Source organism: Nilaparvata lugens, chromosome 8 (assembly GCF_014356525.2).
Source record: "Nilaparvata lugens isolate BPH chromosome 8, ASM1435652v1, whole genome shotgun sequence".
Taxonomy (NCBI): Eukaryota; Metazoa; Arthropoda; class Insecta; order Hemiptera; family Delphacidae; genus Nilaparvata; species Nilaparvata lugens.
The window spans coordinates 23,782,915-23,801,613 of NC_052511.1; the positions used below are offsets into that span (position 1 = coordinate 23,782,915).

Consider the following 18,699-nt stretch of genomic DNA (forward strand, 5'->3'; position numbering starts at 1 on the left):
ATATTACTGAAGCATTGATATATACAATTATTGTGCCAACGATGCTCAAGAAAATCAAACTCAAAATGCAGTAAAAATCCCAAAATATACTATCTAATGAGTTTTCCATTCAGCTTGACTTTAAAATGCAGGAAAAAATTATAAGTATCCTTTCCAATAGAAGCAAGATTAAAATGCATATCCAGTTGGCTCAAGCTTTGAACAAAATAAAATCGACAATAGCAATATGATAGAAAATTCAAATAATTGTCCAGTACACTAGGTACTAATTATTCTAAAAACATAGATCCAACATGGCAAAAATTGTATATAGAGAGACTAAATTATGATGGAAACATTGATTGACTGTTGATAAGGTACATACACTCTACACTATTATTCCCTATTTCAAGGTTTTCATCATAGACATTCTATGTTCAGCAAACCTCGATCAAAAAATGTTTTCAGAATAGTTGATAGTCTAGAATATGACTACAATATCAACTATTTTGAAAACATTTTATATCTAGGATGGAAACTTGAAAAAGGAAATTGTACTTTATAAACCATTTTGCTATTTTCGCTCGAAATAGGACTCTAGTACAGAAAACATCCATTACAAACTAAGTGTATTAAAAATTGACTTAAAGTTTCTGGTAGACTTAGTAGAAAAAGTACAAAAAATAGTTCACTCCAAAGGAGTTTGAAAATGTGCGGCCAGACGTAGTTTACCTAAAAAAAAAAAACATTTTTTTATAAAACTAGATTTTTAAAAAAATTTCAACTTTTCAAAATACGAGTGTTATAATTCTTTGATAGTTTCAACATTTCAGCTCAACTGCTATTTTATTTATGAATAGGGCAGCGCATATTGACTGCTATCCTGGTATGGCTTCACCTGTATCTGATGGGAGGTATAAATTGCATTCTGACGTCATTTCATATTCAATTGATTTTTCATTTCATAGAGAGTGATGTTGATAGATCTTGCTCTTAAACCTCGCTTGGAGAAGATGTAGTCACAGGGCCGTACACATACGGAATTGTGATGGACGCTAATCTAAACAGTAGGTGTTTCAGATCGAGCATGGCCAGAATGTTGCATTGATAGTTTACTGATATATGCATTGACAGTTTACTGATCTTAAATGCATTATAAGATCCACGTTATTGGTAATACTGTACCGAAGAAACTCAATACATGGAAACTGAAGATTGAATTGAATTAGTACGAAAGAAAGACGATAATCATATTGAATTGATACTGAAGCTAAAGATACAAGCTGTCTGTCTCATAGTATATTGTCTTTCTTCAATTGAGAAATCCAATAAGAACGCTTGTATTTGACCGCCTCTGTGTCCATAGATAGAACGTGGAATTTGGAACGCCTGATCAGTATTTGTGTGCCTTAGACTGAACCTCGGTCAGTCTAAGGCACCGTGTCCGGTTCAGTGAAAATATTTTTCCCTTGAATGGGACCATACCCACTCAGACGCCGCTGGGCTATTAAAACTGATGGGAAGTATTTTCACTGGACTAAACACGAACTGCTACTAATATGTGGGAATTATCCTTTAGGCGCACTATCACACGTTATCAATGTTCACGGCAGGTTGACCACACAATCAAACCATTTACCCAACTTTAAATGTATCATAGAGAAAAGATTGCATAAGAAGATATAGGGAGTTTATTTCACTGTCAACTCAAGCCGATAGACCTAGTATTTATTTTTCGTGAAGCTATGTGACGCTGGTAGTCTGTCATACTGTGCTGTTCTTACAATCTCACCCGGCCAAAACTTTAATAATAGACAGTAGCCAACCGTAATCGGCTAAAAGGTAAGTTGTGGTTTGTGCGTAAATGCCGTCATCGACATCCACAGGGTGTGGCTCTCAGATTGGGTAGATTTCAATTTGTCTAAATAGCCTAAAAATGCTGTTTAGTTATGGGGGAGGTTAGGCTTATAATGTTAAATTGCAATATATAATATATAAATTGTTGATAGTATTCTATATGTTTCGATTCTTAGATGATAGACATAAACAAGACCAACAAGACATACAGACCATAACATCTGAACAAAATGGCCGCTCACATGGCCGAAATGTTTGACAGTTGAGACGTCTGCTATTATTGTTTACTTTGTGTTATGAGTAAATAAAGTATGTTTATTATCATAATATATGATAATTGTTTGTGTTTGTAACCAATTATGAGACGTATACTGCATTATTATACTGACCTAATGATAAATAGAATGTTCAAGTTCAAATTAAGATTATAATGAACGTGATTAAACTTCAGGAAGACAGTTGACATCACTTTCTTACTAATTTTTTCAAGCAAATCGTTGAATGCTCACTTCGAAAGATATTGAATTTACATCTAGATAATTAACGTCTTTTATTTTCAATTTCAGTGAATGAATTCTATTGTGATTATCAATAAATTATCTATTGTAAGTAACTGAAGTTATAGACCTGGTGTACAATGTTCACACATGTAACTTTTGTATTGATTCATTTGAATATTGTTGAACATACACAACATCACACTTTAATAAATTTTCCAATCAAATAGATTTTATCCACTTTTTCTTAAGAACGGCGTTGTTTAGAAATTTAAAAGTTTTATATTTAAGTTAGTAAGACTTTTGCGGTTTGATTTAAATCCTGGAGCACGTACCTTTTTAAGATCAAATTCATTTTCTATTATTGTAGAATATGAAAATTATAATTTTGATAATGTTCCGTATTCTGGAACAATCGGCCTAAACATAAACGAACGATTAAAAAATCATCTTCTCTCGCTTTACAAGCGCTATTTTGCAGTCACAATGCCTTGCAGATCTATTCACAGAGTCCGTCATTTTGGAAAAACTCGATGTCAATGTTATGGTCTGATGTCTTGTAGGTCTTGGCACAGATAACTTATTAGTTACTTATTATAACTTATTTGATCAATTGTTTTAGAACATTTAAAATTTGGGCAATACGAATGTCATCAAACAACAATGCCTGATGTCGACATCGGAAGTTTACGCACAAACGAAAACCGACCTCTAGTTCACAAAAAATCGGCTTGAAATTTGAAACATTAACCACTTATACCATGGGTTATCTCATGCTATATTTTCTCTATGGTTGTATACTTTGCCCAAAGTCATTGTTTGTTTTTCCACGTAACTAAATAGGTAGTAATGAATGAATGAATGAATGAATGAATGAATGAATGAATGAATGAATAGTGAGATGAGACTCACGTCTAACATTGCTGCCAGTGCTAGTGGTGCTGACATTGGCCTGGTCGGTGACATTCAGCTCAGACCCCGAGCAAGAGCCCTCGCTGTCTTGCACCAGGTCAGCTTCAGTTGGCAGTGTGGCAGTAGTGGCTTGTGGTGCAGGTGCCGGGCTTTTCTTGTCACTCTGAACAAAACAACAATATTAATATGAGTAATGAGTATATTAGTGAGTGACTTATTCATTCAATCCTATACAAACAATCTCACTACTTTAATCTACCTAATCCAATCTAATACTCTGAGTATTTTTATTTGTTTTATTATATGTAGACCCCACTCGGGCTTATGCCTAGAGCTTATCCCCACTTTTATTTCATATTTTATCATTTATTTTATAATTTTGTATTATTTTTATTTATACTGTGTTCGTTTGTGAAATGAACGAATTGATTGATTAATTCAATCTACAACATAAGAGACGATAGGACCGAACAATGGTCCTATAACAGTCGATATGTGGCTCCAAGAAAATAAATTATACTTGTACATTCTTGATATAACTTAACCAAATGAGCAATTTTCTCTGCTCCTCTACTGTAATTAAAGCTACTAATGTTGAACAAGTTGAAATATATCTATATGGTCTTACTGAATTATTATATTGCAACTGTGACTAAAGTTCAATCAATATAGACAAGGGGATGTGCTTGCAATTTATATTATAGTTCTGATGTTTTATAATATTTTTGGATACATAAGAGAAGTCCAGAACCAATTTTTTTTCATGTAAAACTTCCTTGTTCTGGATACAGAATGGACCAAAAATTTTCGGATCATGATCCAGTTTTCAGCTATTTCCGCCAAATCCAGTCGTCGGACAGAAAAATTTGCTCTGGCATTTTTTTATTATAAAATTGTGAATAAAATTAAATCAAATTTACACTATGAACAGAGATATTGTGGAATTTCTCCATATTAAGGTGATATAAAATTATGGGGAACTGATAATATTGCTTTTATTTTACCTTAGAATGAAATCATTCAAAGCTCTCTATCTATATCTATCTATCTCTATCTTCAATGGGTACTGAGTTACAGTTTTTCAAAAATGAGTGAAATTTCAAGAAAAAAAGTTTTGATGAATTTTAGTTTTTGATCAACAATATCTTCCGAATTTCACCATTGAAATGCATCATTCGAAATCCCTCTGGGCGTAATGTTGTGCTCTAAAACCTGCCATCAGGTAGAGCGCTCTATCTCCCATAGATTTCCAGGTACACCTGGTTATAAATTGCATGCACCAATGTATATAGTGCAGACTGGACTACAATACTAACCGTTGGAATAGTGGTGCTATCATCCAGATACAGTTTGGGCATTGGTAGTTGGGAAGGGTCGGGGGGAAGGGGGCGGGGCCAGAGTCCGCCATTGGCCGGCAGCAGGTACTTGCAGGGCGACACTAGCGAATCGAGCAGCGGTGGCGGAGTGGTGAACTTTGGCAGGTGCACCACGAACGACTAGATACAGAACAACGCACACACATTCAGCTAAGCATATCAAATCAAATTGGTTTTTATTATCATGATTTCAGGGTACAAATATTCATATTATACAACAACGTTACATCTTCTGCAACCAAACAATCATAAATAAAACTTACAGTTGAACTAATAAATTAATCATTATAACTAAATCTAGTTGTTATTATATCGTAGCTCCAGAAAATACAACATTATATTTTAAAAAACATCATGAAAACTCTCCACAAAGGCAAAGCCTGTGTGTGGAAGAGGGTCTTGGCGATGATTGGCTAACGTCGGACTGTCCCCATACTTGCATCTATCACATTCTTGGGTAAACCAGGTATTAATATCAGAGAAAATTTGAAGTTCAAAGGATTTTAAGTATAAAAGATGTAAACATTTAGAGTTAAATTTGGACTATCATTACACGACATTTGCTTTATTTATACAATGAAAGAATTATCACTTCTATATTTGTCCTCCCAATCTCCTTTAACCAGTCATTAACATTTTTTTATAAATATTTTTGGATTCACGTTCGGTATTACGTAGATTTTCAGGCAGATTTCTATACAGATTGTGTGCTATATAATAAGTATTAGTAGTGGAATGAGTTTTGACTAGCCTTGGAACTTGGATTCCTATTCTTCTGACGAACGAGTTCGATAGCTGTGCTCAATTTTCTTAAACATATCTTTATGATTTTTGTACATGTATAATAATATATTTCTTACATAAATTTGCCTTATACTTAAAACATTGAATTCTTCAAAAATGTCATCAGTAGGAGTGCGTATACGTTTTCTTAATGCTGTTTTAATAATAGATTTCTGTGTAACTTCCAAGGGTTTTAGTAATGTTTTATAGGCACCCCCATAAGCTAAAATTCCCACTTCGATAAGTGACTGAACATAAGAAAAATATATATTTTGTAGCTCTTTTAGTGATAGAATTTTGTTTAATTGGTAAAAAATGTAAATGGCTTTGCGAATTTTACTTTTCACATAGTACAGAAACAACACATTTCATGAAATTTCTATAGACTTAGCAGATTGATAATTTTGTCAATTTCCAAGAGTTGGGAGTATAATTTTTATCATTAGACTAATTGATTTTGTTTAGTTTGAACTCCATTTGAGGAAATATTTATCTAACTTATACTTTTATTTATTTTATTTATACATGCAATAAAATATCATTTGGAGTCTCCAATCTTAGAAAAAACAATGAAATTCTTATAATTTTCCGCAATTTACAACAGCATGGATACTACACTACATTAAGCATAATTCATGAGATATTAAACATACAACACAAATAGAAACAGCATGAATAGTACTTTAAGCATACATTAGACATGAGACATTGAACATCACCTTGACTTGTCTGACGCTGTTCTAGACCAACCAGTTCCGCCCAAGATTGGCGGGTTTTGAGCGTTTTTCCTGCGTTTTCTAGGCCTTCGCAAGAACTATTTCACAGATCATGTTCAAATTTCGTACGGAAGTTCAGCAAGGGTCTAGAAATGCATTCTTAAGAGGACTCAGAGTTACGTCAAAGATACGCCCAAGATTAGCGGTTTTACTGCGTTTTCCCAGCGTTCCGTAGCAGGTTTTCTGCGTTTTCTCACATTTTGCAAGAATTAGTCGAGAGAAAATGTTCAAATTTGGTACACAAGCTCATCTGAGATTGGGAGATCTGTATTGGGAGGGTCTTGGAATAACGCCTAGGTTTCGCGGTTTTCGAGCGTTTTCTACGCTTTCTCAAAAACTAATTGGCAGATCATGTTCAGATATAGTACAGAAGTTTAGCAAGGGTCTAGAAATTTTGTCTTGAGAGGACTTCAGAATTATTACGCCAAAGATACGCCCAAGATGGGCGGTTTTACTGCGTTTTCCAAGCTTTCCCCAGCGTTTTTTAGAGGGTTTCTTTTCTCAAGCTTTCCATTCCGTTTTCAAAGTATTTTTCTACATTTCTCAAGGAAATTCATTCATCAAATACATTCAAGGTTAGATATCTTTGTTAAGTTCTCCATATTATTCCTGTTTTAAATTTCAAAGAACTATTTAGGCTGAAATACAATTATTCTCATAATATCCTAACCTAAAAGTCTCTAATTGAGAAATAAAAAATATTTATCAATTCTGATAAGAATAACGATTTTTGCAAGCCTGCACTACATAATTCAAAGAAAACTGGTGATTGCTTAAAGCCTGATAGTCTCTTTTGACTTCTTGACGGAAGGAAGAAAGCTCAAATGAAAAATGCAGTAGGCGACGAAGAAGCAAGCCAGCTAATCCTGTTTCTGGATGATCCACCCGGGGTCTGAATCATCTGGTTACACATATACGGCGAGCGAAGCGAGCCTGCCGGCTAGTTATCTATAAAAAGACATGATGAATATGAAGGAAGCTGACATCAAGGTCCAGAATCATTATTTTTATGAAAATGAAGAAAATTGTAGACACAACAGAAGAACTTGAACATACAACTGATTCAATCAATCAAAAATGATGAGCGATTGATAGGACTTGTACTATTATATATATATATATAATATATATATATATATATATATATATAATATATATATATATAATATATATATATATATTATATATATATATATTATTTTGGATAATATATATATATATATATAGATATATATATATATATGGATATGCATTCATAGGCCTAAGTTAGAAAAAACATAATTTTACACTTGATATGTTAAATACTAATGGAATCTAGTAAGTTGTGGAGCCACAGACATGCCTCTTCTCCAGCATCATGAACTTGTGTCAGCCCTCCATGATAGGAGTGTTGTGGACACTCACATATCAGGTGATTCATTGATTGAATTCGTCCACATTGGCACAGAGGATCAGAGGTGTATCCCCATGCTGTCATCAGCTCAGCACACCTTCCCACCTGCGTCCTGAACCGGATAAGGCCACACCACTGTCTACGTCTCAGCTGGGTGCCAGGAACAATGTCATTAGGGTCATCCACAAGGCCTTTGTTCCTGACCTCTCCCTGCAACCATCTCAGTCTCCATAACTCCCTCGCACTTCTTATTTCCCCCTGCTCATCAAGTCTCAAGTATCTTCTTGACTTGAGGCGCCTTGGTGGAGGGTTAGCCAAATCTCTAGAAACTGGGAGATCCTCATGTTGCAACTGGGAAATAAACTTGTTCTTCTTCTCCAACCTTCTGAGATCTGGAGGCATGATGTTACTAAGCACAGGCAACCACTCAGTCTCTGTTGGTCTCAATGTCCCACTAATCTTCCTCATAGTTTCATTGAAAACTGTATCAATTTTCTCAACATGTCTGCTGCGAGCCCAGACAGAAGAGCAGTACTCCCCTGTACTGTACAGAAGTGTAAGACTTGATGTTCGAAGGGCATTCATGTCACAACCCCAGGTTGTTCCCGCAAGTTTGCTGATGATATTAATTTAGCCTTATCTTCAGTTTATCTCTCAACCCCTGCAGATGTTGTCGATATGTGAGGGATCTATCAAGTCTGACTCCTCGGTAACGGGGAGCTTCCTGATGAGATATTCTTTTGCCACATAGCCTGAGATGAATTATCTTTTTTGCATGCTGGTTACTGAGATGGAATATTGTTGAGACAGTTTTGGCTTCAAGAACCACTGCTGAAAGTATTCTGTCATTATTTCTAAATCCTCATTCAACACAATTTGGAGCTGTTCAAAACTTCGTCCTTGAGAAACAAGCCCAATGTCATCGGCATAAATAAACTTGCGTGATTGAGTAACAGGCAGGTCTGCAGTGTAAACATTGAACAAAATTGGTGAAAGAACCGATTCTTGAGGTAAACCATTTTGTAATCTTCTTATAGTGCTAAGTTTACCATAAAGAGACACTCTGCATGTACGGTCTCTCAATATAGCTCCAAAGAGATTGATGGTTGCCTTGCATTTCAGGATCCTTGCTAACTTCAGAAGAAGACCAGATCTCCACACTGTGTCATATGCTGCACTAAGGTCCAGAAATACGGCTCCTGATTTGAGGTTTCTCTCAAACCCATGCTCGATGTGAGTTGTGAGCCCCAATACTTGTTCCTCACAACTCCTACCCTCCCTGAAACCAGCCTGCTCCTCTGGCAAACACTCATCCATTCTGCTCCCGACTCTTGTCAGCAGGACTCGTTCAAAAAGTTTGTACACAACTGACAACAGGGCTATTGGTCTATAGCTTTTTGGGTCTCTTTGATCTTTTCCTGGCTTCAATACTGCTACGACCTTTGTTTGTTTCCAGGATTTGGGGAGCTCGGCTCTAACCATTACTCCAGAAAAATACTTTGAGAGCCACGTTATAGCTTTTGGTCCCATATTCTTGATAAACTCACTATTATTTATTATAAGCCTAAGTAAGTTATAATAGCTTATTATAATTAATGGTAGGAATGTTTGCTTCTGTCTGTCTACAAATGCATTAGTTCTCAGTTGTAGTTATCAAAAAGCAGTGATTTAATTTAGGAAGTAAAAGTGAGAACAGCGCATGCTTTGACATACTGCTCTGTATCTACCACTTCCATCTAACATAAAAACTGAAGAAGCAAAAAATGGGGATTACTCAAAAGTAAAAGAAGAGGAAAAGAAAAGCAGACAAAAACAAGAAAATGAAGTAGCAAACCATTAGAAAAATCTACATCTGCAAGGTAGCCTGATACAGTTACAGAGACAAGCTTATTATAAACGTTACCTGTTTTCCACCAGACTCTTGAGCTCTATTGAAGTTCGGCCATGTCGTTTTCCACTCTTTTTTCGGTGTAAACGGTTCACCCTCACAAATCTGTAAAAACACAAAAAATTATAATTCCTTTCATTTCTGTCCTTTATGTGACCGCGAATTAACTATATTATTCGATTCTACCAAATATTTTCAATTTTCTTTGCCCTTTTGTTAGTTCCATCATAGTATAAGCAAATAAAGGATATCATGCATGATCTATGGTTACAAAAAATGTAATCCTTTTGTTATGTTGGATTCATTTATCTGATGAAACAATCAAATGCAATCTTCAGAAGAGGAAAATAAAACAGGCTACTGCCCAAACTTCTTCTATTTCTTCATTTCGAATAATACTTATTATATGCATTGAATCTGTAATGGTATAGTAACCTTTTCGGTTTTGAATAATTACTGGTGATTTGTATTGGAAATCAGTCAATTAGTTCGCTTCCGGTTGGGTTTGATCAAATAGAAAGCAAATCGCTTCGAAGGAACTGGAGCTCAACTTCCAACACATCTGCATTCTATCAGATTCGGCCTATTTTGTCATCATATTTCCAATACTCATCACACTAAATCAAGAAAAGAATGACGCCAATTTGGAACAAATTCAGTTTTATCAGTAATGAAAATATCAACTTAAGAATAACTTACTTTGATATCCATTTCTCGACTACCGGTATACATTTCAAGATGAATCGACTACCGGTATTAATAATGTATAACTCAACATTTGCTCTCATTGTAAAACAACATTTGGCTGGTTATTATTATCTGTAATAAAATTTGTGAGAATTTTGATAATTTAGATTTTTTGAGAAAAAGACTATCCTAAAATATGAAATTCAACAATGAAACTCATCTCATTTTCCGATCGTGAAGTATATTCAGACCGATCATACAAAAAAATATCAATTTGGAGAGATTTAAAATAGATTCAATTTTGTATCTATAATTTTGGACATTTTGGACCATTTGGACATTTTGACCGATTCGGTTTATGAGAAAATGATATGTAAATTCAAACTATAGTCTTCATAATATGCTTATTACGAAATTGTATCAGTTTTGAATGTGGAAGAAATAGAATAGTTATAATTATTATAATACCTCTTCATCATCTTGAGGTTTCGCTTCACTATCACTCTGAGGAAAGCGCAATCCACTCAAAGCTTCTGAGGGAGGGGCGGGCCATGGTTGTTGAGGACCTAGATTAAAAAAATAAACAATTATCATCACAAATTATGATCATCTATAACAAAAAGTGTTGTCATTTTCAAATAGCATTACTCTTTTAATGGAAATTGAAACAATAATGAAAACGTAATAAGCCAAACAATATATTACACAAATTTCAACTTTGAAAAATTGATGAGAGAATGATTTGAAAATGCTTCAAAATGATTAACTGAAAATGATGAGCATTTATCACAAAAATAAAGAAAAAGACTAGCCGCATACAACTGCTAATCGAATGAACTTGAGGAATGAGAAATAATTTCAGTATATTACAAATCGTACTAGAAGAAAAATATGAATCAGCAAATTGGTAAAAGATAATTTAATCAACATCTAAGTCTAGATCAACTGAACATTGGTACAGATGTTAAGAAAAGTGGAGGTTCAAATATTCTGAAGATTGATTTTATAACAAGTTACATAATGTAAATGAACTATTTTCTAAGAAAACCTACCTCTATTTTCTAATTCACACGCAGAACTGCTTCTAATCGGATTCCTTATTAATCCACAGGGCAGTGTTATACCAGCAACTGGAAAAAATGAATTAAAATATACACAAACAAATCAATGATAGATAAATTAATACTGTAAAAAGATTCATAGATTTCCATATTTCCATTTCTACGCTGATTTTCTCCTCTTCAAATACTTATTTCAGTACAAGCGCTTCCCTTATTCCAAATAAACATTAAATACTTCAAACAAGTTCCATTAAAGACAAGACAAATCAAAATTGAGTATTCGGCTGCAAAAAAAATACGTAGAAAGTAAATCGGAAATAATAAATTTGAGAAACTTATTCCATAGTGGGATTCACTTTAAACATAATTACTGAATAACACCAATGCTTCCCGATTCAACCAAGAACAAAAGCTGGCTCTGATTACAACTTCAAATACATAAATGCATTCTCCTTCTCTTAGTTATTCAATTTTTCTTCTTCTACTACTACTTTCTCTATTCTTTCCCACTTTTCTCTTGCTGCTTCTTCTTTTTCTCTTGCAGTTGCTTCTTCTTCTTGGTTTTTGTGCTTCTTCATCCATTTATTCACAGTGTCAATCTGAGGTCCTATAAATAAAATCTTTCAATAAATTACCGTTGTGTTCCATCCCGCTGGAATCTTAGTATATCTGTCTTCAAAACTAATGTGAAAAGGATGGTTTTAGGAAATCCACTGTACAATGTTGGAGAGTTCTTTGATCCCCCTTGTGATATTGTAAATAGTTTATTTCAAGATCACTGATTCAATTATATAATAATTGTTATGTTATATTGATTAATGTTTAAAAGTTTGTTGTAATTCGTTAACGTATTATACTTATGAATGTACCGTATTTCGGATTGTAATCCATATAAATGTTACATGGCCAACTGTACTATTTTAATTATTCATCGGCTAATAAGTATTTCTATTCTATTCTATAATCCTAAATTTTATCAATATTCATCTCTCCACTTCACTCCTCATTCCTCTTCAATTATTTCTCTTCATATTCTTTTGTTTTACATATTTTTCAGTTTCAGTATTACAAATGAGATCAGCAAATCAAAACTATTACCTCAATTTATAATACAAGATAATAAATAATAGAGTAATTAATATTCAATACTGAACACTATTGGGAAAATACTAAAATGTATAAAGTGAATGTTGAAAACTGACCAGCCAATGCCTTGTTGAGCAGAATGAGGCGTTTCGGCCCCTTGCCGCGCAGGATGACAAATTGCGGAATGGCCTGCAGCAGTGCTATAAGGTTGGCACACCCGTACAGGCTGGGCTGCACAGTGCTGCCAAAACAGCGCGCATAGCTGGCCTCGAAGCAGTTGACGGCCATGCGTCCCTCGGATGCGCTCAGCAGTCGGTACACCTCCAGGGCGAACAGCTTCAGGCTGGTCAGCTGCACAAACACCTCCTTATCGCGTATTACCTGCCAAAATCACAAATTAAATTTAAATTTCACAGATCATAGTTGAGGTTGTGTAAAGCTAGTATTCCGATTTTTTCGATTTGAGTACTATCAAGTTACCTAAATTGGACAAATTTCTTGTGAAATCTCTTTTATCATTCCAACTTTTTGAAATATGAGCGCCTGAAGTTTAAATCTTGTGGAAGATCTATTTCCGAATTAGTAGCAGATAAATCCCCAGTATTTTGAGGATACATTCACTAAAATATTGTTAATTTCATGGCATACTTCATTTCTCGGAATATCACTTCTACAAAAATTTATTCAATCTTAAAAAATGAACAAATTGTTGCTACTTTTTAAAATTCGAATAAATTTTCCAAAAATTGATATTCTGAGAAATCAAATGTCACAAGATAAACAATATTTTGGAGAATGTAGATTTCAACTTTGGACGCTCATGTCTCAAAAGTAAATATTATAAAAAAGTTTTAGAAATTAGATCCATTTGGGTAACTTGATATTATCCAAATCAAAATATGTACTTTGAAAAATTTCACCAGTACAAAGTTTCTAAAAGCGTGGTTTCCACAGCTTCAATTTGAATGCAGTCCATGTAAAGAAAAGATTTCTATGTTTGTTGAGGTAGCTCCCAAGGTGTTTGCCAATTGTCAACAAATTAATAACAGTTAATGTGTTGGATACATTTTTGTGTTTATTGAGTTAGGGGAGAATGGGGGAATAAGATACGAATGGGGTAATAAGAAACGTATGAAAATTCCACAGCACACACCAATAGATTTATGATGTTGATTTTTTTATGCCATACTTATACAACCAATATCTGTTTTAAAGGAAAATTGTCAAGTCTCTAACTAGAAAATGGAGAAAGATAAAAAATCGGTTTCTTATTACCCCATTCAAGTGTATCTTATTACCCCACTAGGGGTAATAAGGAACAGTGCAGTCATTTCACCAAGTAATAGCATTAAAAATCAAAGGAGACTGTTCGGGACATCTCCTTGGTGTATCTTAATGCCCCACCAATTTTCAGGTTTTTACCTCAATTCATTTCAAAGTTATGAGTATTCAAAAATCAGGTTCAAAAAGTTGAAGATCAAAAGTTTTTACAACATTTTAATGTGTGAGTAAAATACTAGAAAATCATGATTTACATGTTGAATACTCAATTATAGTTGATCATAGTTGGAAAGTATACTTGAAAATTGCGCTTAAAAATTGCACTTGGAATTTATTCTTAAAAAACACTCGAAAATTGAAATAAAGTAAAATGAAAGTTGAACTTGAGAATTATACTAGGAAAAACGATTGAAAATTGTAATATAAATTGTACTTCGAGATTTCAATAATGTAAAATGAAAATTGTACTTGAAAAAACACTTGAAAATTGAAATAAAGTGATTTAATAAGTAAGCTACACTTGATTATTCTTCAAAGACTCTCACATTTCTTTATTTTTGTTTTGGAACAAAGACTTGATTTTAACAAAGTCTGATCTTTTCAAAGTGAAAGGTCCATCTCCAATCAGTGATATGGGTCCATAAAAAATAAAACTCTTTTCCACTTCATCAATGTCGTCGTGATTGGGCCAGTTGAATAACTCCAAATCTTGTTTCAGGAACTTTATAACACAGGTGCTTTCCTTTATGTTTGTAACTCATCCGATATACCATTGTTCCTCGTAGTAAACTGCAAAATATTTTTCTACTTCAATTTCCCCAAGATCCCTACGGTCATCGAGGAAATCATCGTCTTCTGCTTCCATTTCCCGCACGTAATCTGGGATTTCTAATTCTTCTGTCTCGTTTTCAGATAGTAAAATCATTTCTCCGTCATGTTCATCATCTGAAGATGATGAAAGGTCTGAAGGTATCTGTTATTTTTTGTCCTCTTTGAAAAGTTTCTTCTTCACAACTTTGACACTTCTAACTGGGGGTTTCTCTAGTTTCTCCTTTTTAATGTTCTTTACTTTCTTCTTCATTTCTTCTTCTAACAAACGCTTCTCCACTGATTTTTTAGTCAAAGTTTCTCCAGCTCCTCGAGGTACTTTCTTCCTTTTCTTGCCTTGATTCGATTGTTTTGCCACTTCTGATGCAGTTTGAGAGAGTTTTTTTCGGATGAACATTTCAAAATTTGATTTTTCAGGACTGTCTATTCCAAAAGCCTCAACAGCCTTCTCTTCTTCAGTCAACCGCATAGGCCTACTTGGTCCAGCTCCTGGTTCGGGCCTATCTAATAAATTTTCTTGTACAAGACTCTGCATAATCTGAGCACTTATCACTGGTGAAGGGTTGATGGTGTTCACAGATTCTTGATTATCAACAACACTTGTATTGGATAGAAGTTCACCAGATGTTTTGCTATTGGGCGTAACTGTTGCTAGGCTGGTTCCTTGTTCGGGCAGAGCCATGGATTCTTCTTGGGTTCCTAACCCTGGCGAATTGTTGTCGGTTTCTGTAGATACAATAGTCTATGTGGGCGTAGGTTTAGGCCTAACTGGAACTGGCTTGGTGACAGATGACTTGAACCGTTGAAGTTCAACTGGATCATAGGAAGTTTCTGGAAATTTTTTGAAATCTACTGGAAAGAGACCGGTTGATACAAATCCTGACCTTATGTTGCGTGACTTGAATGAATCTTCCCACAAATTTCCAATTTTCTCAGCGAACTCAGCTTTTGTAATCAATTTGCCTGGGTTTTTCTTAATGAACTCCAAAAGTAGCACATTCCAGTCTGTTTTCATAGTTTTGAATACTGTCTTGTCCAGTGGTTGGATGAAGTGGCTGACATTCGGTGGGAATTTCACGAGAATTAAATCATTTTCCTGAGCCAATTTCACTAAGGCATAACTTATATGGAATACCACACCATCAAAGAACAAAATTACTTTTTTCTACCTCTCAGTTTTCGGTGGAATAGATTTCAAGAACAATTCCTTAAACCATTTGAGAAAGAGATTTGCATCCATCCACCCGTTTTCCTGCACTGCATAGCATGTACCTTCATACTCTTTTTCTGGCATCCACGTAGATCACATTTGCTTTCCAGTATAAATTATAAATGGTGGAAGCTTTTTGCCATCTGCAGCTCCACAGGCTAACACAGTCGTGTTAGTCTTACCTGATCCGGCAATATTTTTCGACACCCTTTTCACACCTTTTTCTGAGACTACTTTCACATCCTTAGGGTCATGTGAGAATGCTGTTTCATCACAATTAAAAACTAAACCAGCATCATCAATAGTAATTTTTTCTTGCTCGTACATTTTCTGTATGTCATCATAGAACATTTTTATGATAAAAGGGTCAGTGCCTCTCACTCTCTGGGAACTGAGAGCTTCTCCTTTTCTTATTCTTAATTCGGGATGTCGGTTGAGAAACCCCCGGAACCACTCAATACCAGGGCCTTTATTACCCTCCCATCTTGTTTTGATATTTTCTGTTTTCACAAAGTCTTCCACAAGTTGCAAAGTTTCAGTTTTGGTAAGTCCCTCACCATGCACAGAACAGACAATCAAATACTTCGCCAAATCGTTTTCATCATCAACGCTCAGTTCGGGTTTTCGTCCGCCACCAAGACTCGCGTTGTTTTCATCTTTTTTATAGAACTTGCTAAGAGTTCCAAAAGGCACTTGATAACGAGAAGCTGCTACGCGTAGTGTCAGTCCTTTTCTCACAGCTTCAGCAGCTTGCATCATTTTTTCTCGGTCGTAGTTGAGCCTGATGTTCTTCTTCCTGTATACCCTCGGCATTTTGATTTGGTAGATAAAATAACTCTTAATTTCGTGTAGTCCTAATAAAGTTCACTCTGTCCACACACTACAGCTTACAGTTCACTCTGTTCAAACACTACAGTTCACAGTTCACTCTGAAACAGAATACAGGAAAAAATATAGCCCAAGTGGATACCATGTTATATGTATGTTTCTTATTACCCCATGTTTTTCAAATATATGGGTAATAAGAAACATAGCATTAAACATGATAAACAGGTGATACACAACAAAATAATAACAAAACAAAGACAAAAACTGATTTAATGCAATTTTTACAAATTCAACAGTTATGTTTCTTATTACCCCGACATTTTGTTCAATTGGGGTAATAAGAAACAGAGCCTTTTTCACGATAATAGAAATAGCTGAAAGGAAAACAAAAAATTGGATTAAGATGCTCTATTAGTCTATTAAAAGGTTTTGATGAAGAGATTAGGAGCAAACTAAGTAGTAAAGTTGTGAAAAATAAAAATTTTCGCAAAAACATGACTTTGGGTGGGTAAAGTTTTTGCAAGGGTACATTTGAAGTGTAGATTTTCATATCAAAAAAGTTTCTGAATCCTTTGAAATTTTTATATGATATGTAGGAAGTTTCAAGGTAGCTATGTGAATTTATTCATAATTTTAAACACATACATAAAATTAAAAAAAGTCTCTTATTACCCCTGTCTCTTATTCCCCCATTCTCCCCTAGTAGATTCATGACCTCAACTGTGGTCTAAATAAAATTCAAACCAAATCAAAAAGCTGGTGGATGTATGGGGTGCTGTGGTCAAACAATGGCTATAAACCTATTCATGCAAATATAATGTGGCTTTGAATTGTTGATGGCAACTGTTGCACTTGTTGTGGTTGAGCCACAGTCACATACACATGGTATTCGAGTCAGTGGCTTTTGGAGGATGGCACTTGTCACGTTCACTCTTTCACCACCTTCTAGCTGTAGATATATTTGATTCAAGTCATACCCGTATTATTAGAATCTAGTATTAGTACTGACTACAGAATAATGATAGAACTGACATTGACAGTGTCATTGAGCTGGCGACTGAGCATATCGAGACTGCAGGACTGCTTGTAGAGCGCCTTGTAGCGCTTCTCAAAGTCCGCCCAGCTCAGCTTGCCATTGGGCGCCTCGATCAGCACCCGCCACACACGCAGCGACATGTTGCACAGGCGTTGGTGGTCCACCAGCACCAGAGTCGGCCCTGAGTCCAGTTCTTGCAGCTGCAACACATGCCACAAATCACGATAGTGTCATATTAAGCAGCGATTACCATTATCAAAATTTATTTATTAATACATTTATTTACAATAAAATTACAGAAGATTATATGAATATTAATGGGGAAGAACATCAGGCTTGGAACAAAAGCATTCTATTCCTAAACTTTGATAATGAATAACATGTCCAAAAAAATAGGTTATGTTTTTACTGTTGAAAGTTTAAGTTTTCGTCCAAAAATATATATGAGCTAGAAATTTTGAATTTAGAGTTGAAACACCAAAATTATAGTCAAATATTACACTCAATTATCATTAAATTATATTATATTAAATTCGGGAGGGAAACAGTTTTGGGTAAATACTCTTTATTCTCTCTCAATCATTGATTTAATTTTGTGTATTTGAGTATAAATAAATACTAATAGAGCGATTCCTGTGTGTATAATTTGTACATCCAACGGATCTTGAAAATTGGTTTTGAAACATTCCTTTAATTTTTGTGCAGTATACTTAAAGGAAATTTGGAAGAATTGGGTTTGTGATACAAACCTCTGCTACATTCATCTGCAGCTAGTGTACAAACGCTGAAGGAATTTGACAAGGATGATGAGCTCAGTCCCCTGTTAATTTACCATCACATGACTTTCCTTTACATCTACTACTTTACTCTTTTATACTGGAAGTTCGATTGCTAAATTTCCTTACATATAAATCATATAATCATGATTTTGTATCAAATTACAACGTTACAGAGTATTAATTTACGAGAGACTACTAATCAAATGGGGAACAGCCTTCAAGGTTCCAGTAGGCGTTTTGTCAATTACAATGACAGAACTCCTGATCGAAATTCTAAAATTATCACAATGTAAAATACTATCATATTGCCATTTAAAAGCAAAACTTTTGCTTTAGTTTGCTTTAATCATAGTCATATAATTCTGAATAATATAAATATTAAGAATACAAATATTAATATATATTATATAGAGTAATATAATATTATTAAAAAAACAAAACC

The 18,699-nt window shown here is 34.6% G+C and overlaps 1 protein-coding gene across 1 annotated transcript in view; it reads right to left on the minus strand.

Moving 5' to 3' along the window:
• Positions 1-192: 192 nt before the first annotated feature.
• The window catches only part of LOC111055273 (meiosis regulator and mRNA stability factor 1), a 58,307-nt gene continuing 39,800 nt past the window's right edge, over positions 193-18,699 (minus strand). The window contains exons 22-29 of the mRNA XM_039434310.1: positions 17,475-17,678; positions 12,412-12,676; positions 11,201-11,278; positions 10,617-10,714; positions 9,477-9,566; positions 4,562-4,741; positions 3,246-3,408; positions 193-711 (exon numbers count right to left, since the gene is read on the minus strand). Of these exons, the coding sequence (XP_039290244.1) occupies positions 668-711; positions 3,246-3,408; positions 4,562-4,741; positions 9,477-9,566; positions 10,617-10,714; positions 11,201-11,278; positions 12,412-12,676; positions 17,475-17,678 (1,122 nt within the window). The 3' untranslated portion in view covers positions 193-667. The remainder of the gene's footprint in view (positions 712-3,245; positions 3,409-4,561; positions 4,742-9,476; positions 9,567-10,616; positions 10,715-11,200; positions 11,279-12,411; positions 12,677-17,474; positions 17,679-18,699) is intronic.